This window comes from Cupressus sempervirens, chromosome 6 (genome assembly GCF_028749045.1).
Source record: "Cupressus sempervirens isolate cs-2001-9-10 chromosome 6, ASM2874904v1, whole genome shotgun sequence".
Classification (NCBI taxonomy): Eukaryota; Viridiplantae; Streptophyta; class Pinopsida; order Cupressales; family Cupressaceae; genus Cupressus; species Cupressus sempervirens.
In genome coordinates, this window is record NC_143123.1 from 711,154,161 (window position 1) to 711,176,959 (window position 22,799).

The window sequence follows — 22,799 nt, forward strand, 5'->3', positions numbered from 1 at the left end:
TGTTACTCTCTAGCTATTGTAGCTAAAAATCTCTTAACCGAGTGGACCTAGAAATCTTATTTATAAATCCATTGTATGGTGACAATTTCTTGAATACTTTGTAATTCATTTAAAGCATGCCACTCTATAGATATTTTAGGGGTAATAAGGTCTAGATTATCTTTGGTGAAAACCCTCTAACAAGGTCGCATTAGCAATGTGTTTGTAACCTTTAACAAAGTTGGCTCCTAACATAGATCACTTTAGAAGAGTGAACTTTTTGGGTTGGCAGTCCTAGTTGGTTTTTGCCTTAATAGGGTTTTCACGTTAAATACCTATGTCAAAATTATGTGGATGCTTATTGTGTTGTATGTTATTTCATGTTTATAATTTGTTGTTGCAACTTGTTATAAGATGAAAGTATACTTTGATACTCAGTATATGAAGTTAATTATTTGTTGATATGTTTATCAAGCTACTTGAGTGAAATTTTAAGTTTGTGGAAAAGTGTTTAAAGGCATGTAGGACAACTAGTTATAACTAATTCACCCCCCTCTCAATTATCTAACAACTATTATCAAACTTGAGTGCTTGAAGGAGAAAGTTTGAAGGAACTTGAGCTAAATATCTAAAGATGTATAAGAGGGAAGTTCCTAAGCTAAACAAGGAGAGCTTTGCACTATAGAAAAGCAGAATGAGATTGTACCTTCCATTCATTGGAGACAATGTATTAAATTATTTGGATCATTAGTAGGTACCTCCTACCCCACCTATTACTATTGGTCGGATGAGGGTAAAACAATATGAAAACAACCTAATGATAGAAATTGCTTCTTCTCTTATTGAGATTGATTTTCAACATATAAAAGATTGTGACATTGAAAAAGAAATCTGGGATAAGCTTACATTTGTGCATGGTGGATATCTAAATGTGTTGAGAGCCAAAGCTAAATTCCTAAGAGGAAAATATGATGTCGTAAGGATGAAGGAAGGAGAATGAATTGTTCAATATGGTAACTAAGTCAAGGAAGTTGTTAGTGCCATCAAATCTATTGGAGGAGTCATCAGTGATGAGGAAGTTGTAAGCATAGTAGCGAGAACCTTACTACCTATTTATTCTATTAGAGTATCTACTATTTAATAATTTGGAGCTATGCATGGTAATGTTCTTACTCTTGATGCCCTGGTTGGTAGATGAATTGCATTTAAGTTGAGTAACTTTGATAATAGTGCACCTAAAGTTGAGAAAGCTTTCAAGACATCACTAACTATTGTAATTTCAAAGAAAGATAAGTGTATTGATTCATATTCCAATGATAATGAGATAGATGAGCATGAAGCACTACTAGCTAGAAGGCTGCTGAGAGGTAAATGAAGATTCAAATGTAAAATGTCTTTGATATGTTTAAAATGTAATGAAGTTGGTCATATTGCTGCTAGATGTCCTAACAAAAAAAGTTACAAGAATGACAAGAAGGAGAAAAAAATACCAAAGGAACAAGATTACAAAGAAAAAGGAAAGAGGTCATGCTACATTATTGAGGAAGAGCACACTGAGTCAGGATTAGATGATAAAAATGAAAGTGAGGAAGTGGTATATGTTGGTATGAAAGAAGATTCAGATGAGGAAAGCCATGAGAATGAAAAAGCCCTTATTTATCATGTTAGCAAAAATCATACATGGATTATTGATAGTGGTTGCTCACATCATATGACTAGTGATATTGAAAAGTTAGAAGAATGTGATGGTGGAACTATTAAACCTGGAAATGGTGTTCCATGTCCAGTGAAAGGTAGATGATCACTAATGTTGAATGATAAGATCATATGTGATGATGCTTACTAGATTCAAGGACTGAATTTTTTTATTTTTTTTTGTTGCACAGCTGCGTAACACAGGTCACCAATTGGAGTTTTTGAATAGAAAGTTGAAAATCTATGATGTTGATTGAAGATTGATTGGAATTGGAGAACAAATGAGAGGTAACCTATTTTACCTATATCCTATTATAAGTACATGTCTATTTTCTAAACTTGAAGATGTTTGGTTATGGCATAAGATACTTTGTCATTGGAACTTTGATATTATGATTAAAGTGAGTAGAAAGAAGAAAGTGAGAGGCTTACCAAATCTACATAAACTTGATAATGCTATGTGTAAACAATGTCAACTCAGTAAGCTGAGTAAGTCTAGTTTCTCAAGCATGTCACATTCATCTAATGATATTCTGGAGTTAGTTCATACTAAATTGTGTGGTTCATGAAAGTTGAGATTTATTATGGTGATAGCTACTCTATTTTGTTTGTTGATCATTATTCAAGGATGATGACAATAATGTTTCTAAAAGTTAAATCTGATGCATTTCAAATGTTCAAGTGTATAAGGCCAGAGTTGAGAAAGAAACTATTAAACAATTGAAATGTCTGAGATCTAATAGAGGTGGCCAGTTAATGTCTAATGAATTTACTAACTATTGCATTGAGCTTGGAATTAAAAGAAAGTTTTTTGCACAGATAATACGACAATATGATGGTATTACAAAGAGAAGGAACAAATCAATTATAGATTGTGCTAGAGCATTGCTATCTTGGGTTGATGAAGTCTTTTGTAAGTAACACTTGATAAATATAAAATTACTAAAAAAAACCATAGGAGAGCTATAACTTTATATGATCCTTCTGGTGGCATCCAAAGAAACAAAACTTAAATCTTTGATATGTAATGATTCAATAAGTGAAGAGATGAAAGGATTTTGATTAAGTGTTGGAGAGGTGTAGAAAAAATGCATGCATTTAGCCATAGTGGCTACAAAAATCAATAGAAGTTGAATCAATTTCAATGGATGTTCCCAACTATCCCACCAAATTTTTTAACATATCATAAACTTATTTCATTATAGATGTTGGGTTGATGACGCATTTCATAAGGCACACAAAAATAACATTAACATTATAAAAATTCCATTAGAAAGCATGATTACTAAGGAGATAGATGCAAAGGGTCAAGATAGCTTAGTCCACTTTCACCATTTAAATAAGTGATGTTTTCTTTCTTCTATCACACAAAAATTAAAACCACCTACCAAAACTCTAAGAAGAAAACCGTTTTCTTTCTTTAAGAGATCTAACACAAGGGGGGCTAGAAGAAAATTATAGGGATATCCCTGTGAAGAAATGAAGAATTCACTTGAGTTACATTGGGAGAACATGCTTCAAGAGTTGGAAAAAAGGAAAGGTTTAAAGTTTCTATATCATTTATAGGACCAATGTCAAGAGGTGGAACAACCATGAGATGTGCCTCAAAACACAAATGCTCATCAAGATTAGATTCTTTCAAAGTTTCTCACAAGAATGGTTGAGATTTGATATATTTTGGGAGGCTAGACATGATTCCATGGTCTCCACCTAGCCTTTCCCTAGTACGGCCTTCGACATTATTGCTTCCATTAGGACCAAGTGTGCAAGATTAACTTGTTTATCGACATCTATTTGTACCTTCTCACCCTCATTGAAAGACAACCATTTTTCCAAATGACAATGATACTTCCATGTTGCTTCTCCTTTGCACAAATTTCTACACTGACTTCATCTAGGTTTATATTTTCTTCATTTACAATATCGTTATTCGATTTAACCAAAATTGACAATAATTATATTTGTCATTTTTTCTAAGTGTACAATTATAAATATTATAAATGTAACTAATATTATTATTTGCAAAACTTCAATACATTTTTTAGTCAATAAATTATTTTTTAAAAAATATTTTATTATTTTCATACAAATTTCTTATATTTTGGAGATGGATCATTGAGTATGATTAGAAACATTCATGCAAATAAAATCCAGAAATGTACACTCTAATATCAATAAGTCCTTGGTCCAATGGCAAAGTTGAATGATTAAGTTCACTAGGAATCCAAGTCTATTGGTAATGATAGAAGATGATGCGGACACATTCAAAAAGAGGTGTTAACAAAATATTATTGTGTCATGGAGTGCTTGCTCTATAAAAACATTCAAATCAATTACATTGAGATATCGTGAACACCTTGAATGTTATATTTGAGGAAGAGAAAATAACAAAAGTTACTCATTTCTTAATCGAGATACTTTCTTAAATGATCTAAGATATAAGATGTTACTCAACTTTTCCTTGTAGATTTTGGTACTTATGTACTTCATTGACTATCCACCATTTAGTCTCATAGACATTACAAAAATATAAGGTGTTGCCCAACTTTTTCTTATAGATTTTCATAGGTACTTCAGTGATTAACCACTACTTGACCTCAAGGACATTATAAAAACTATTCATTCATTGAATCATAAGCACACCACCCTTAATATCAACAAAAATAAGATTGAAAATGATAGCTGAATCAATTTTGACAACCCAAATCTTTAATTTTCTAAAGAACAAATTTCAACGAAAGACTCAATACTAAGAGGTATAACATATAGAAAATAGTAATAATCAATATACTCGACCTTTTTTTCCCATGAAGAAAACCAACACCAATGTTTCATCTTGTCACCTTACAACAGTACTGCACTAGTTGAAGTTCGTGAGTTGTGTGAGTCACATATGCGTGAGTCAGAAGTCACACCTCTGGCCTTTTTGGCATATCTGCAAGTCTGACTGATGTTCAGGACCATTCTTATCACAGCCAGCTTGTTATTTGTCTCGTGAGGAGTAGTGGCGTTGTACATTTTGGGTGGGCCAAATACCCATTGCTTTCTAAAGTGATATATTTAAATGTTTTAGTAATTTGTTTTTTTATAATTTAATGTTTTTATAATTGATAAAGGTACAATTCTTTCTTTTCAATTCATTAAAAATATTTGGTTTCTTCAATCTATAATAGATCAAGATATTAATTTTTTTATACTAGAAATATTTACAATATGATACATGTTCTTACTAAAAATCTTCCTTAAATATAAGCTAGAACTTACATAAACTTAACATGTGGGTAGGTTCTTTCAAAAGGTTAGTAAATTTTCACAATCAAAAAATTTACAAATGTAGCTTTTAGATTTAATAGTTTAAGTTTTTTACATGAACTTTTTCAATCACGTACTATGATCCATAAAAAATAAATTCTCACATTTAGAATATTGTCTTATATTCTTATATTCGTTTATTAGTTAATATTATAGAAATATTTTCTATTATTTTTCTCCCTTATATAATTATCTTATTTAACTATTGTAAGCCTATATATTCTATCATTTATAGATGTTGATACTTAAGAGAATGTCCATCTATTTTGAAGGGTACTTAAATTGAACATGGTTAGTTATGTGCACTGACCTTAAACATGGTTATTAATGTTAAGTAATGTTAAACCCTACATTTGGTTAATGGTGTAAACTTACTTAATTTTAAGGATTTCATATTGATGAAAGAGTTATTGAACTTTTAGATTTTTGAAAATATTATATATTAAATTATCTCTAATTTATAAACTACACATGGTTTATAGGTTTGAATGTTTAAAATATATCTTCTTCTTCTTTTTTCTCGATTTACATTATTTGGTTTAGTGTTTTAAATTTTAAAACTAAACTAAAAATTATATTTTTCCAAAAAGATACTAGTACATTTAAATTAAGAGACCTACCTAAGAATGTAGGAAAACATCTCTCATGGAGGGAGGGGTGAAAATACATGTGTGGAGGTTATCTAATACAACTACTCAATTTGGAGTAATTTTTGGTTATAACTATCATGTGAATAGAGGATAAAATACTTTTTTTGGGAGAATAAAAAATAGATTTATAAAATACATAACTAATCTAAAATAGGTATGAATTTGTAATATGTCTCTATTTTAGAAAAGAGATCTTGATGCAAAATGGGTATGCATTTCAAATATGCATGATTTTAGGTTTAGCATTGCATTTCTAAATAAGTATATCTTTTGTATGAGATGGGTCCTTGTTCTTATTAAAAAAATAAATTCTCTTATTTCATTTAAAATTAGATACATTATTTTCTTTTATCTAGAATGTTACAAAAATTGTAAAAGATATTCACATTTATCAATTCATATATTTTGAGTATGAAGAAGAAGAATCGTGCATATAATCTAAAAAATTTGTGTGTTCTTAAAGAACCTACTAGGATGTAAAGCTCAATGATAAATAACTTATTTTAACCTATAAGTTTTTCTATATTATTTTGATAATTATCTCATTATCAAAAGTAAAGATTTCCTAATAAACATTATTTTCTTACTCATTACTCATGATTTATTTACAATAACTATATAATTCCTTCTTATATCATTTATTAGAATAATAATAACTTAATTGATTTGAAAAATAAATATTATTGATTATTAAGTAATTGTCCTATAAAATATTTAAAATTCAAAAAAAAAAACTTACAACACCGCATAAAACAAAAAGAATAGTATCCACAAATTCAAGAAATTTACCCATAGAGTAATGGCAATAGTTAGCTATTTTCACAGCTATGATTTTTGATGATTTTTTATTTGAAGAATACATAATTACCAGACAATACTTATTCTCACATAAGAGCTTTGAGTTGAGTTGCATGGATTTACAAAGACAAAATATGATTTTTTTTGTTTACGCATTGGAAAAAAAATACAATCTTCATCATTTGTGCTTCTTTTGATTGGATTATGGCACCTAATGATATAGCCACCAGTTGTCATAGTCTATTCATCATGGTCTAGAAATAGGTTGAGCAGCTAGAAAAGGTTATGATCTTCCAAAATTGAACACTAGTTAGAGCAAAAAATAAATCAAATTCAAGGGCATAGAAGGAGAAGCACCGACATGATCCCTAAATAAGCACCAAATTGTACAAGAACATAATTTATGACACTATACTCCCAAAGCAATAAACCCTAACTGTATCCACCCAACAATATGTTGTAATGAAATAACTTGCACAATAGAAGAAATAATATGAAATATTATATAAATACTTGATAATTAATGAGACTAATAGGCCACTTCAAGGGGGCAACCTCCAAATATCTCCAATGAGAACACACTTCACAATATGATGTTGAAATAAGAATCACAACCTCCTATATATACCTAATTATGTTTAGGTCGAATAGACACAACCCTACATAACACCTAGGTTGACCTACCTACCTAAATAATAATATAATAATGATAACATGACTTAATTAAGGATTAAGATAGCCACAAGTTGACTATTCATAACCCTATATACACTAATATTAAGGGTGTAGCATGCCCCCTCTCTTGAAAGAAGCATTGTCCTCAATGCTAACCAAGTGTGGATTCTTTTGAATGAACTCCTCATCCTCCCATGTGGCCTCTTCAACTAGTAAGTTATTCCATTGGATGAGATACTGAGTTAGGGTTATGTTCCTCAGCTTCTTTGTACGTGTTTGAAGAATGCACTTTGATTCCATAATTATTCTTCCTTCTTCATCAAGTTCTGGTAGTATTGTTTGAGTAGGAATATTCTGCCCAATTACCTTCTTCAAACAAGAAACATGAAAAATCGGACGGCAACTCAAGCTTGTAGGCAACACTACCAATCTTTTGCATGATTTGGTATGGTCCATAATATCTTTGAGACAAATTATTATTCTTTTTTTGTTGCTTCGTTGAGATTTTTTTTATAAGGCTGCAATCTCAAGAGGACCCAGTCCCCAACTTCAAAATTTCTTTCACTACAATGTTGGTCCACTTGTTTCATTCGGTTTTGTGTCATAGCTAAATTCTCCTTGAGTCCTGAAAGTACCTATTGTTGATGAAGCAAGTGGTCCTCTACTACCTAAACTCTTGGTGACACCTTTAATGATGATGTGTTAGAAGAAGGATGATATCCATATTAAAGTGCCAAAAAGGGAGACAGTTTTGATGAGCTATGAAAAGAAGTATTGTACCACCATTTTGCAAGACGTAGACAATCTACACATTGAGATTATTTTTTCAAAGTGAGACAACGTAGATATCCTTCCAAACATTTATTAACAACCTCAGTTTGCCCATCTGATTGAGGATGGTATGAAGAAGTATGAGCCAATTGAGTACCCAAACACGAGAATAAATGTTTCCAAAAGTGACTAGTAAAGATAGGATCATGATCACTAACAATAACCTTAGGTGTACCATGTAGCTTTTGGATATTCTCCAAGAAAACTTTTTCCACTATACTTGTTGTAAAACAGTGTGATAATGCAATGAAATGTGCATATTTAGTGAGGCAATCAACTACTACCATCATGACATTATGACCTTTAGATTTGGGAAGCCCTGTGATGAAGTCCATGGATACCTCTTTCCAACATTGGCTTGGAATAAATAAAGGCCGCAAGAGACTTGGTGTCTTAATTTTTTCCCCTTATTTCTTTGACAAACCAAACATTTAGCCACAAATTTTTGAACATCACCTTTTAGCCCTTCCCAAAAAAATCTTGCTTGACCCGATGATATGTCTTCAAAAATCTTGAATGACCACCAATTGGGGACTCATGTCTTTCTTTGAGAATCTTGTGTTTAAGAGTAGAATTCTTGCACAGATACAAGTGCTCTTTATACCAAAGAATATCCCCCTTTAAACAAAATTCATCTAGACTACTAGGGTCACCTTTTATTTGTTGGATGAGATTACTTGTTCCAACATCATTTTTCCATTGTTCTTTGGCTTCTACCACCCAATTTTCTTGTAATATTGAAAGGGAACACAATAAGGCTTCATATTTTTCATCCTTCTTGGAAAGTGCATTAGCCACAATATTTTCCTTCCCTTTCTTGTATACAATTTCAAAGTCATATCCCAACATCTTAATGACCCATTTTTGTTGCTCTATTGATGATAGTCTTTGTTCCAAAAAATATTTTAGGCTATGATGATATATCTTAACCTTGAAGTGTCGCCCCATTAAATAAGGCCTCCATTTTTTAACTGCATGAAGGATTGCTAACATTTCCTTCTTGCAAATAGGTTTGAATTGATTTTTACCTTTTAATTGATAACTCTCAAAAGAAATTGGTTGACCTTCTTGCATGAGAATTTCTCCTATCCCATTTCCAGAAGCATCACATTCCACAATGAATTCCTTCATGAAGTCTGGAGTGGCAAGTACTAGAGTTGTACACATAGCCTTCATCAATTTCTCAAATGATACATTAGCAGATTCATTCCAATGAAAAGAATCCTTCTTCAATAAAGTGGTAAGGGGTGTTGCTATACGACCATAATTCTTCACAAATCTTCTATAGTATCTTGTCAATCCCAAGAAACCCCTCATCTTCTTAATAGTTTTTGGAATAGGACATTCCATGATAGCCTTAATTTGGTTAGGTCCACCTTTACTCCTTCACGTGAAACTATGTGTCCCAAATACTCCACCTCCTTAAGACCAAAAGCACACTTGGATGGCTTAGCATAGAGTTGATGATCTTAGATTAATTGTAATGCATGATTTGCATGTTGCTATGAAAAGAAGTATTGTACCACCATTTTGCAAGATGTAGACAATCTACACATTGAGATTATTTTTTCGAAGTGAGACAACGTAGATATCCTTCCAAACATTTATTAACAACCTCAGTTTGCCCATCTGATTGAGGATGGTATGAAGAACTATGAGCCAATTGAGTACCCAAACACGAGAATAAATGTTTCCAAAAGTGACTAGTAAAGATAGGATCATGATCACTAACAATAACCTTAGGTGTACCATGTAGCTTTTGGATATTCTCCAAGAAAACTTTTTCTACTTTACTTGTTGTAAAACAGTGTGATAATGAAATGAAATGTGCATATTTAGTGAGGCAATCAACTACTACCATCATGACATTATGACCTTTAGATTTGGGAAGCCCTGTGATGAAGTCCATGGATACCTCTTTCCAACATTGGCTAGGAATAAATAAAGGCCACAAGAGACTTGGTGTCTTAATTTTTCCCCCTTATTTCTTTGACAAACCAAACATTTAGCCACAAATTTTTGAACATCACCTTTTAGCCCTTCCCAAAAACATCTTTCTTGACCCGATGATATGTCTTCAAAAGTCTTGAATGACCACCAATTGGGGACTCATGTTGTTCTTTGAGAATCTTGTGTTTAAGAGTAGAATTCTTGCACAGATACAAGTGCTCTTTATACCAAAGATATCCCCCTTTAAACAAAATTCATCTAGACTACTAGGGTCACTTTTTATTTGTTGGATGAGATTACCTGTTCCAACATCATTTTCCCACTGTTCTTTGGCTTCTACCACCCAATTTTCTTGTAATATTGAAAGGGAACACAATAAGGCTTCATATTTTTCATCCTTCTTGGAAAGTGCATTAGCCACAATATTTTCCTTCCCTTTCTTGTATACAATTTCAAAGTCATATCCCAACATCTTAATAACCCATTTTTGTTGCTCAATTGATGATAGTCTTTGTTCCAAAAAATATTTTAGGCTATGATGATATATCTTAACCTTGAAGTGTTGACCCATTAAATAAGGCCTCCATTTTTTAACTGCATGAAGGATTGCTAACATTTCCTTCTTGCAAATAGGTTTGAATTGATTTTTACCTTTTAATTGATAACTCTCAAAAGAAATTGGTTGACCTTCTTGCATGAGAATTTCCCCTATCCCATTTCTAGAAGCATCACATTCCACAATGAATTCCTTGATGAAGTCTGGAGTGGCAAGTACTAGAGTTGTACACATAGCCTTCGTCAATTTCTCAAATGATACATTAGCAGATTCATTCCAATGAAAAGAATCCTTCTTCAATAAAGTGGTAAGGGGTGTTGCTATACGACCATAATTCTTCACAAATCTTCTATAGTATCTTGTCAATCCCAAGAAACCCCTCATCTTCTTAATAGTTTTTGGAATAGGACATTCCATGATAGCCTTAATTTGGTTAGGTCCACCTTTACTCCTTCAAGTGAAACTATGTGTCCCAAATACTCCACCTCCTTAAGACCAAAAGCACATTTGGATAGCTTAGCATAGAGTTGATGATCTTAGAGTAATTTTAATGCGTGATTTGCATGTTGCAAATGTCCTTCCCAAGTCTTGCTATAAATTAATATATCATCAAAAAACACTAACACAAACTTTCTCAAGAACTTCTTAAAACGATAATTCATCAAACTTTGGAATGTAGATGGTGCATTGGTAAGAGAAAATGACATCATCAAAAATTCATAATGACCCTCATGAGTTTGAAATGTTGTCTTACAAATATCTTCCTCCTTAATCTGAATTTGGTGATAACCTGATCTAAGATCTAACTTGGTAAAATGCATAGCTCCATTTAACTTGTCTAGAAGATTATCGATGACTTGAATAGGAAACTTATCTTTAATGGTGTACTTGTTGAGCACTCTATAATCTGGACACATGCACCAAGTTTCATCCTTCTTACACACCATCACAACAAATGAGGAGTAAGCACTTTTTCTATGCCTGATAATTCTTGCATCTAGTGTTTCCTCAACAATTTTTTCTCTCACTTTTTTTTATGTGTGGGTACCTATAAGGCTTGATGTTTAGCAGTTGGCTCCCTGGAACTAGTTGTATGGCATGGTCATGATCCCTCTTAGGAGGAAGTCCTTTAGGCATGTCTCCAAGAATCATTGAGTGACAATCAATTTTTGCTTGTAAATATGGATGAGTAAGAGCATTAGATTGAGAGACTTCTAATGAACATAGCTAGGCCACAAATCCATCTGCACCTTTCTTAAGAAACTTTTGCATTTGATGAGAGCTTACCATCTGTGGGGATTTTTCCTTCAATCCCCTTAGCTCCACTACTTTTCCTTTTGATTGAAATCACATGAATAATTCTTGGAAGTTCATCTCAATTGTTCCCAATGTAGTAAGCCATTGTACTCCTAAAACAATATCTGTTGCACCCATAGATATCGCATACATTGGGGTATCAAGTTGATAATCTCCCATGGATAATTTGATGCTATGACACTTCCCTAAACAACTAGTTGTGCCCCCATCTGCAATCAAAACTTGAAACTCTGGGGATGGATATATAAAACAATTAGAAGAGTTACCAACGTTTTGTTGATGAAATTATGAGTACTACCTGAGTCGATCAACACTATTACTTTCTGCTTCTTTAAGAAACCCACTACCTTGAGAGTTTGTGGTGCACTGAAACTTGAAAGTGCATGACAAGAAATGATTGGTTGAAAATCATGCGATTCCTCACCTAACTCCCTATCCTTCTTTGTTATGGGCTTATCCTCTTCTTCCTCACTTGGACCTTCAATATAGACCAATTTATTTTCACTACATTTATGTCCTCGACTATATTTGCTATCACAATTGAAACACAACCCTTTTGCTCTTTTCTCCTCAATTTGTTGTGGAGTGAACCTAGTAGGTTGAGGAAGAGAAGGTGTTGAATATCCTTTTTCTTCTGTCACATGAGCCCCTTACTTTCTAGGAATCAAGAACTTCTCCTCTACCCTATGTGCCAATATAAAAGACTCATTTACTAAGTTGTGACAAAACATGCATACCTCATGTTGAATGTGATCCTTGAGAGCAACCAAGAATAAATCATTCAATTTCTCCTTTGTAATTGTATCCACTCTTAAGGATAGATTTTGGAATTTTTGAATATAATCCTTAACTGGTCCTGTTTGTTGAAGCTTAGAAATTTGGCTAAAGAATTTTTATGTCACACTATTGTTATATTGTGCTTGGAGTTCTTAAGTAAAAATTGACCATGATACAATGAGACCCTTTTTCCTCCTATGAGTACAAAGCCAACAATACCAAATGAATTGATCTGGTTCTAGAATAAGGAATCCATCATGACCTTTTGTCCACATGGGATTTGATGTACTTCAAAAAAATTCTCCATTTGATTTATCCATCTCAGAGGATCCTTACCATCAAATTTGCACATATCCACCTTTAGAAAAAAATTCCTAGATCTCGTAGGATTAATAAAATTTGCATCATTATTAGTTGACTTGAAAGTTTCACCTCGATTGCTTGAGAGCTCCTTCCTTGTTTCATTCATATAGGTGCTTAGCATGCTTCGTGTATCTGATATATCTCCTCATAGGTCATACATATCCCTCTTAACCTCTTTCTTAAACTTACTAAGCTCCTCATTGGGATTACTATCCTCTGTTGCTTCCCAAGCTTGATCAGAGGATTTCCCCAATGTGGTAGCATTCTTTTTGCCTCTTGTTGAAGGCCCCATCATGATGGAAACCAATTTTTTGAAATAAATCACACAAATGAGATGTAAATTCTCTAATTCATTTATCTATTTTTTATTGTAACTTATTAGGGCCAAGATACCCTTACTCGAAAAAAATCCCAAAAAAAATAGCAAATTTGCTGCCTTAAGAGAGAATTTTTCTAATTTTGCAATATCTTGCTTTTTTTATTTTAATTTCTCCAAGCTTTTAAATTTAGGCTCCTCTACTATGTATTCAAAAACCCAATACAAGTTCTACTCCAATTTGGTAGGATGTGAGAGATATGAAGATCTCAATAAATTGTAGTAATTTTGCAATAATTTTCTCAAATTTGCTCCAATTCCTCTAAATTTTGAACTATAGCTTCTTTAATATACTCTTAAAAAACCTTTTAAAAATCTTTAAAAATTTTACTAAAATCTAAAAGTTACGCTCTTCCCAAAATCGCCCCAATGTTGAAATTTTTTTTTACCTCTATGGTGCCAAGATCGTGCTCTGATACCACTTGTAATGAAATAAATTGCACAATAGAAGAAATAATATGAAATATTATATAAATACTTGATAATTATAACTAAGAGTAACAGGCACTTCGAGGGGGCAACCTCCAAATATCTCCAATGAGAACACACTTCACAATATGATGTTGAAATAAGACTCACAACCTCCTATATATACCTAATTGTGCTTAGGTTGAATAGACACAACCCTATATAACACCTAGGCCAACCTACCTACCTAAATAATAATATAATAATGATAGCATTACTTAATTAAGGATTAAGATAGCCACAAGTTGACTATTCATAACCCTATATACACCAATATTAAGGGTGTAGCACATGTCTTTAGAAATTGAAGAAGACAAAACAAAAATAAAGCCCCTCGAGAAACCAAAAATAACATCAAGGCAAAATCTAGGTTCATAACAAATTTATGGATAAACATGATGTTTGTAAGCCTTGTTTGGAGCAAGATGTCCATTAATAACATCCTCAAACCCCCTCAAGCAAAGACCCTCCCCAACCAAAGCCTTCACAATTGTAACACTCATATCGTTCTGCCCTTAGACTAGAACTCCTATGTACTACTTGAACAAAAGCTCTTCCTAGAAAATTTTTCCTCATCCTCAAAGCAAGACTACAAACATGCTTCTAGAAGCATGTCAAGAAGCAACTCATCATCTTTAATTGAAGGATTCTCCCATCATCATCTTCATCCTCCAAGCTACCTTCCCAGACTCAAAAACTAGAAGAATCACCTCCATCACTAACACTGTCATATGTGGTTTTTGTCGTCAATTGATATCATTTTTTTTTTCTTACAACATAAATATTTTGATTTGTTAATTGATATACACATAAAATTTTATTTTCAATAAGTTTTACTATTACACTTGATATACACATAAAAAATTATTTTCAATAAGTTTTACTATTACACTTGCATGATCTTAATACCAGTGACCTTCATGTATAACTTTAGAGGTATTTTGGAAGTAAACTTAAAAGTAAAAGTACACTCTTATTATAAAAAGAGCCACTTGGAACTTGATATGACATGTTCTTTTCTTTTTTTAAGATTTCGACCTTAATAATATTTGATTTATTATTATTAATTTTTTTGTTGTAATTAATTGTCTTTTTCTTAAACGTGTGTTTGCTTAGATATTTTTTTTAATGAATAAATCTAAGAAATCCTATCTTCTCCTTTATTATTAAATCATATAAGATACGCTACATTATTCATTGATTCCAAAATATATCTTGTCCACTTAATTTGTACATTTTGAAATTGACTTAATTAATTAACATTTAAAACTAAATTTTAAAATTTTTAAAAATTACAATAAACTTGAAAAAAGGTTACAACATAATCAAAAACCAAAGTGAAAGTGTTCATAAAGTGAAGATTTTTGCTGGTAATTTTTTTGGCAAAATCTTATATTTATATTAATAATAACTGGTTCAAAAATAGGCCTCAAGAAAAGAACCATAAAGAGAAAAACTTTGGCCATTGCCTAATACAAAAGGATGCAAAAGAAGAAAGATACGACATCTAAGAGAGTATATATTAACACTAATAATTTTTGTCATTGTGAAGAGTATATATAACACTAATAATTCTTGTCATTGTGAATTCTAAATGTAGAACATTGTGATTACAAAAGAATCTAGAATTCATATGAAGACAATTGTTAAATGTGGAGAAAATACCAGAAAAGAGGATATCTCTGAAGAACAAGTGAGATACATAAAAGTAAAACATGTGAAATCAGAAGATGATTTAGTGTGAGAAGAGCTCGACAGGGAGATTTTTCACAGATTTGTAACGATCTTTTACTTCTACAAAAATTATTTGGACGGATGATGTTTTTTAGCAAATGCAGAAATGTGCTCTGCAAGACTACAGATTACGGATGATGTTTATCAATGCATTGATCTGCGTGGATTTACAGAGATTGAATATGATTTTTCTCGTTTACTCATTGGAAGGAAACAGAGAATCTTCATCATGGGGTTTGGGAGATGCAAGAAGGGCAGCGTATAGACGCAAGCGATCTTCCTCGGAGTAACTTCTGGAAAGGGGTCGACGCATCCGAACAAAAGACAAGGAGCTTAGTGCAAATCGAGCCTTATAACGCCGCCATGCCAGTTGGATTGCCACAGCAGCCCAGGTGCGCCAGCCCGGAGAATAGTATTTGGCTGTCCGCTTGAGCTTCTCGCTCAGAAATGTGTAGCGAAAATGTTGAGTGATATACTTGAGGTCTTCTGCATCCAGTCCAAAAGCCTCTGTCGTTTCCACTGTAGTAATTGTTGCGGAAGAAAGAGGGAGGCGTTCTACAAAAGGGCGACGAAGGCACCATGACAGCAATTCGTCGCCACAAAAGTTTCCCGGGCCCAACATGCAATTGCTAGTGATGCCATTGGTGAGCTGGTTTGTGCTGCGGAAGTGACCTCGGACTATGAATAGCATTCGATGTACTGGATCGCCTTCTCTTGTTATCTGCACACCAATTTTGAGAAATCCCAATGAAACCCTAATGCGGATTATGCAATTTTGGTAAATCCCAAATGAAGCCCTAATGCTGATTATGCAATTTTGATGAATCCCAGATAATGTGGATTATGCAATTCTGAGAAATCCTAAATGAAACTCCAATGCGGATTATGCAATTCTTAGAAACCTAAATGAAACCCCAATGAGGATAATGCAATTTTGAGAAATCCCAAATGAAACCCTACTGTTGATTATGCAATTATGAGACGCCCCAGATGAAACCCCAATGCGGATTGATTATAGTGAAACATAAATCTGCTCAGCAGTGGATAATGCAAACCAATGTTGAGAAATTCCAAATAAAATCCCAATGTGGATTGTGTTGACATTTAAATGTGCTTAGCTGCAAAATATGCAAACCAAGTTTGAGAAATTCCAATTGATTTCCCAACGTGAATTGATTCTGTTGAGATTTACATCTGCTTAGCAGGGGAATCGGAGATTATGCAAACCAATGTTGAGAGATCCTAAACGAAATCCCAATGTGGATAAGTCTGTAATACGCATAGCAGTGAATTATGCAAAACAATTTTGAGAAATCCCAATTGAAACCCTAGCGTGGATTGCTTCTATTGACATTTAAATCTGCTGAACAGGGGATTCTGCAATTTTCTAACAGCTTACCGTTTCACCTGGGGTGAAGAGCATTGATTTGACCCGATCACAGATATTCTCCAAAACCAGATCGTCCATGTGTTGAAACAGGGGCACCTGAACAATTTCAAATTCCAAAATCAAACATAAGTTTGCTCCGAGAATGGTTTGTTAGCAGTGTTTCAGGATTAACAATAATAAATTTCCACAATCTATAGTTTTATATATTATGCTTCTGGATGAGATTGTATGCGATTTTTTCAATCGTCAACATTGGAGATCATACTCAATGATCTATCACCACCTTGGATCGTTGAGTATGATCCAAAATGTTGATGATTAAAAAAGCACACAATCTCATCCAAATTTTGAATTCAGGTAGTTTCTAGGACTTCTCAAGGGCAAGTTTCTTGATAAATTGGCATACCTGGCGCACAAGATCTAAGCAGAGGTGATATTTGATGTCTCGCCTAAGGCCTTCAGGTAAATTGTGGATCATTGCACTTTCATCTACGCCTCGCATTGCAGCCCATTTCTGTCTTTCATAGTGTCTCACTCTCTGTCTCAAACGTTGAGGCAGTTGTCTGCGTCTCATCCACCACTCAGTGTTTCTCATTCTGAGCTGCATGGATTGCTTCTTAGAAGTTGCAGCATGCAGAAACACCTTTAAACACATGATCAAATCCAATGCTTTAGTTTTGTGAACTTCTCAGAAGTTGCAATCATGGAAGGAGTGTGAAGGTAATTATTGACCTCCACTGAGTGCTAAGTGATGGGTTTCCTTAAATTTAATGACATGTGGTGGATGATTCAAGAAATGAATACAAAAGACACAAGAACATCAAGTTAATAATAATAATTCCATATAAATGCATGATTTTCTTGATTAGTAGGAGATATTTATTTATTGATGAGCTTAAGGGGGTTTTTAATGAATGGCTTATAAGGTACAATATTCGAGGACGATTTTATAAAAGGGATTGCAAGCAGAGTAGGTTTAACCATGGAAGAAACTCCGTAGTTAAGCAGGCTCGAGCTGGAGTAGTATTGGGGTGGGTGACCTCCTTGGAAGTCCTAGGACTGCATTTCTGTGAGCATCACCTAGATCCAACGACTACTAAGTGTTTCATTCATTCTCATCAGAAATGGATTAGTGTGAACCACTATTCATGAAACATGGATCAATAAGTTTGACTTAAAAACTACACAGTTAAATCCTGATAGCAATATTATTAGTCTTACGTTTCTAGAATGTCTTATCCATAAATATTTTCTTACAATTCTGATGGGCATCAGCTACAAATGTAATTAATAATGTTAAAAGGCGAAAGCATTGGTTTATCTTAGAATTTAGAGTTCACCTTGATATTGCCAATAAGCATTGTGACTAGAAGCAATCCACTTGTTAAAATAATAATGTTAAAAATCACCTCCAGCCATTCTGTAGTGCTCTCCAAATTGCCAAATGTGCTGTCAATTAGGTATACCACCAGCCCATTAAAATATTCAAGTGTAGTGTTACAGTGAAGGAAAAATCTGAAACAAAGAATTCAGTATCTTTAGGATTATACTATTAACTAGAGAAAAACACACCTCAGTGTCATTAAACCCCAAAAGATTGGAAACAAAATCTTTTCTATGCGGTTTGTGTTAGTAACTAGAGGAACCACCCATTTGTAAGCGCCATAGTTGAATCTGCCATCTCCTTTTATGCAGATTGTCTGCACATCATTATTCACACTCCAAGCCAGTCTCTCTGGATTTCTGACTAGCGATGAACTATAAAAGATAGGACTGCTACAGCCCAATATGTTGAAATCACAACCCTTGGTGACTTCGCATTGCTTTTGTAGACATTTTGCCGCTCTTTGAATGCCAAGAAGGTACCAGCAACCACCAGCAGCCTAACAATTGAACCCCCAGTAAATGATGTAATTAATTAACTTAGAATAAGACTGCTAGAAGAACATAAAAAAACGCTTTGTTGTTTATTTCCATGAGATAGAGGATGAAAACAAGCAATGCCTTACTGCCTGGGTATGACCAAGATTATACATTCAATCAAGCGATGAGATAATGCAAAGTTAAGAATCTTGAGAGGCTGCCGCTAGATCAAACAAACAGATAATCAGATTTAGATGGAGGATTGCTTAAAAGTTTGAAATGTAGCTTTAGATCATCCCGAAGTTCAATGTAGTTAATAAGGAAACACCATAGGTGATGCCAATTTGGTGCTATAGATCCTAAAGCCTCTCATGAGGAAGTTATAAAAAAAATCATTGCTCGTTTGACAAATTTGAAATACACAAACGGATTAATTCATCACCAATCAACAAACCAACTTACATGAGCAGCAATGAAGTACGCAAGTATGTTCAAGGCAAACCCTGCCCAGATTGTGCCAAAAACATAACCAGTTACATGCTGCATTCTTCGAAGAAGATAAATATAGTGATACACCTTGGGAAGGTACTGGAACAAAAACATAATCAAGAAAACACTCATAACCATCACGACGTCTCCTTTCTCTATAAGCACAGGAGCCACAGCCCATAAAACCATCTGGAAACATGACAACATGAATTCAAATCAAGTTCACCTTAAAATTGATGATCTGTAACATACCGATTACAATATAAGACATAGCTAACCTCTGCAGGAAGTTGGGGGGCCGGGGGATGATGGGTAATCTACCATATATTTTTACTTATATAGAAAATTATAACATCCGTAATCTAAGAGAAATATAAACTATTATTATTAAGAAAATAAATTAAGGAATCATTGTTATATGATATATTCAATTATTCTACATATCAAAGCATTGCATTTGAAAGATTATTAATAAAAAAGATTGCTGAGATTCCTGAGGTCTTTGTTTTTATGAATATTTAACTTTAATATTTAATTAATAGAAAAAAAACTATTAATATTTAATTAATAAAAAAAACTATTAATCAAAGAGATTGCTAAAAGCTAACATGTTAAGACTTAACAATGAAATTTATAATGATAACAAAAATGTGAGTATTACAAAATGACCAGGTCAGAACTACGATAAACTATGTATCTATGCCTGACCTGAGGAAAAGGCAGGATAACGAAAACATCAAATAAAAACCCTTTTCTGGATCCCAGGTATTTCATAGCAATGGAACGAGGGTCCGTCACAAGATTTCCTGAACCCACAACTAGAGATTCCTTTGAAACATAAGCTAACTTCAGCTGCAGCCATATGTTCCACAAATGCATAGCATCACTCACGGATCTTAGAACCGTGACTGCTATTGCAAACCAGCCATCGACGTACAAGCACTTGAATTTTTCACTGACGGAAAGAGCATAGAAGAATAAGGGGTCTACGGCTAATCCAATTCCACATACAAGAAGAAAGAAGCGATTCCATTCCTGAACTGCTTTGCTCCTCGGGTCTAAAACCCTGCCAAATATCCACTTGTTATGCACCGGGATCTGGCATGTTTCTATGTGGTTATCACAATCCAATGTATCTGTACTCAAACCCATGTTTAAGGCCTCAGGATGCTGTGTGTTTTCGCTGCTTGTGCACATATATGAGGAGCTCTCAGGTTCTGGAGTTGCCGTACTGCTGGAATCTCCATGGATTGCAGAATGAGAAATCTCCATTCTGCCCAATTCAATGCTCTTCTTCCCAAACAGCTTGGACCGGATTACTTGCCCTCTTCTTCCTAGTCTTACTTTCCATCTGTCAAACAAAAACTATGGGTCAGAGTTATCAATTTTTTACAATCGATTAGAATTAAACAAGTAGCTTCTGATTCAGATTGTGTATGAGCTTTTAACACTAATATTGTTAACACTAATATTTTGAATCACACTCTGTGATTGATTCATGATCAGAATGCTAGAGAACAGGAAATGCGTTAAAAATCCATACACAGTCTGAACCAACCAGAAGCTATTTGTTCAAAAGTATGATCACCAACAAGAGGGAAGTACTGACCAACTTAAAGGAGGTATTTCCAGATATCCAATGTGATTTGTCAGCGGAATCAAATAATGCTTGAAAGAATATATCTACTGAAAAGAAAAGCTGAGAGGTCAATTTCATTTTACACATCATAAAAGAGAAAACCATTGTCAGAGTCTAGAAAGGTCTGATGGAACTTCTATGTTTACTTTTTGGACACACCAAACTTCTGTCTCATCTCTGAAACATTGTTTAAAGAAAACCAAGAGTTTAGATTAATCACGCCATCTGTTATCACAGTCCTTATTGAAAACTTAATGATTCCACTCATTTTGAAGGACTACCATTCAGAGGATAGCAGGGGCAACTTTGTGAGCGAAAGGTAAACTCATGGCTGCTATGTGATTTGGCCAATTTGAGAATGCAGGACGGTGATACTCATTTTGCCAGCCATGGGTAAGTAATTTTTGATAACTGAATCACACCCAAACACAATGAGATTTGATAGAAGACATTTAACTCAGGCTATGAACGTGAAACTGATGATGAAGTACGATAAATGACTAGATATGAATCTGGAACTAAATCCTTTAGATGTCACAACGCTAAATGGGTAGATCTTTCTATGATACTCAATTTAGAAGCAGCTTTCAATATTTAAAATAAAATTTCGATCAGCAATAGTTACAAGGCAGTGAACGCAGCACCCAAGAGAAGATGATAGTTACACCCAAATTCATTGGCAAAGATTTTAGTGCCACCATTAGTAGACTGAACAATGCTTGGCTCTCAGTCAGTTGGGTAGCTAAGAATGTCCAATAACATGGAATATGATTTTAGACAAGTCTAAGAAAAACTATTAGAATTGTCTATGTAATCCATAGTACAAGAGATCCTACCAGTACACTCCTTAAGTGAAAGAATTCACTTTCATTTCACAAGCACTCCGTTAGCTAGTACTGAGTGACACTTACCCCGATTTTCCCCCATGGAGTCGGCGAAATTCATTGTGTGTCTCCATTTGAAAGATAGGTTGCACTGCTTTGGCTTATCCTGCTCCTAGAATGGTTATACTGCAGGCACTAGGATCAAAGCTTCATAAATAGGCCTACCCTATTCATCCATCAATTCATAGCCTCATCAGGTATCTTTGAGGCTTTTCAGTAGCCTAACCTCAACCCATGATATATCCTTGGGTATACTGGCTCAACCTAAAACTCTCAAGGGCGCCAGCAAAAAATACTTGAAAATTGCATACATATGATGAACTAGATTAAGAATGAAATTGCAATCCACCATTGCAATCAAAGAACATGGGACTTTATGTCTTGTAGCTGGTTTGCGTAAATGATTGGAACATTCAACAGCAGAGATGGTAATAATGGCATCCCACTGTAGAAGAACAGAGCTTGCACAATATGAGAGAAACATAAAAGGCAAAGAAGAGATGAAGAGATAACCATGAATATGGTATGGTATGATGTCGTATTTGGATTAAACTCATCCTCTACACCACACCACATGGTATGCACGGTTAGCATATATGATTATGTTTCTTCGTCTCTATAAATTTCAGGAATCTCAGTTGTTATAACTGATGGCCCCCTCAGAATGTAAGGACAAGTTTATTCCAATTAAGAAACACTAATGTATATTTCATTTCATTATCGCCCAAATTATCAGTACCAGTTAAAGAGATGAAAACTCATGCGTACCACTCAATACCAACTGATGAGTCTGGGTGATTGGAAAAGGTGAAATACGAGATAGAATGATGTGCAGCCAAAGGATAAAATGTCGTTTTATTAATCGTTTTGGTTGCAGTTCCAAATCAAACGTTTTGCTTGCTGTCATTCATCAATTGTTGAAGCATAAATCTCGAAGTCTGTCAAATTTTCAGAGTTTTAAGGCCTTGGTTGAGAAGCAATGTGGAGACTTTACCAAAGGTCTAGGAGAGTGTATCTTAAAATAATTTAAAATAATTTATGTGGGAATGAAGG

The 22,799-nt window shown here is 33.9% G+C and overlaps 1 protein-coding gene across 3 annotated transcripts; it reads right to left on the reverse strand.

Annotated features, from left to right (window-relative positions):
* Nucleotides 1-15,307: 15,307 nt before the first annotated feature.
* Nucleotides 15,308-22,420, reverse strand: LOC149554260 (cyclic nucleotide-gated ion channel 4-like). 3 transcript variants are annotated; one of them, XM_089789475.1, is made up of 8 exons: nucleotides 21,774-22,420; nucleotides 19,932-20,574; nucleotides 19,197-19,412; nucleotides 18,444-18,754; nucleotides 18,212-18,320; nucleotides 17,278-17,514; nucleotides 16,881-16,967; nucleotides 15,308-16,202 (listed from the first exon to the last, which is right to left on the reverse strand). In XM_089789475.1, the coding sequence occupies exons 1-8, from the start codon at nucleotides 21,818-21,820 to the stop codon at nucleotides 15,678-15,680; spliced, it is 2,175 nt and encodes a 724-aa protein (XP_089645601.1). In that variant the 5' UTR covers nucleotides 21,821-22,420; the 3' UTR covers nucleotides 15,308-15,677. The 3 variants fall into 3 exon arrangements, with proteins under 3 accessions (XP_089645601.1, XP_089645602.1, XP_089645603.1); XM_089789476.1 differs by having other exon boundaries at nucleotides 20,833-22,362; XM_089789477.1 differs by lacking the exons at nucleotides 18,212-18,320; nucleotides 18,444-18,754 and having other exon boundaries at nucleotides 21,774-22,362.
* Between the last annotated feature and the right edge of the window lie 379 nt (nucleotides 22,421-22,799).

Bases quoted from the DNA above. Each gene is read 5' to 3' on its own strand.
- LOC149554260 (XM_089789475.1), bottom strand. From the start codon at position 21,820: ATGGAGACACACAATGAATTTCGCCGACTCCATGGGGGAAAATCGGG. The intron at 19,413-19,931 runs GTCAGGCATAGA...TCATGTTTCCAG, and splicing joins TTATCCTGCCTTTTCCTCAG to ATGGTTTTATGGGCTGTGGC. The intron at 17,515-18,211 runs GTGAACTCTAAA...ATGTGTTTAAAG, and splicing joins TGCTTATTGGCAATATCAAG to GTGTTTCTGCATGCTGCAAC.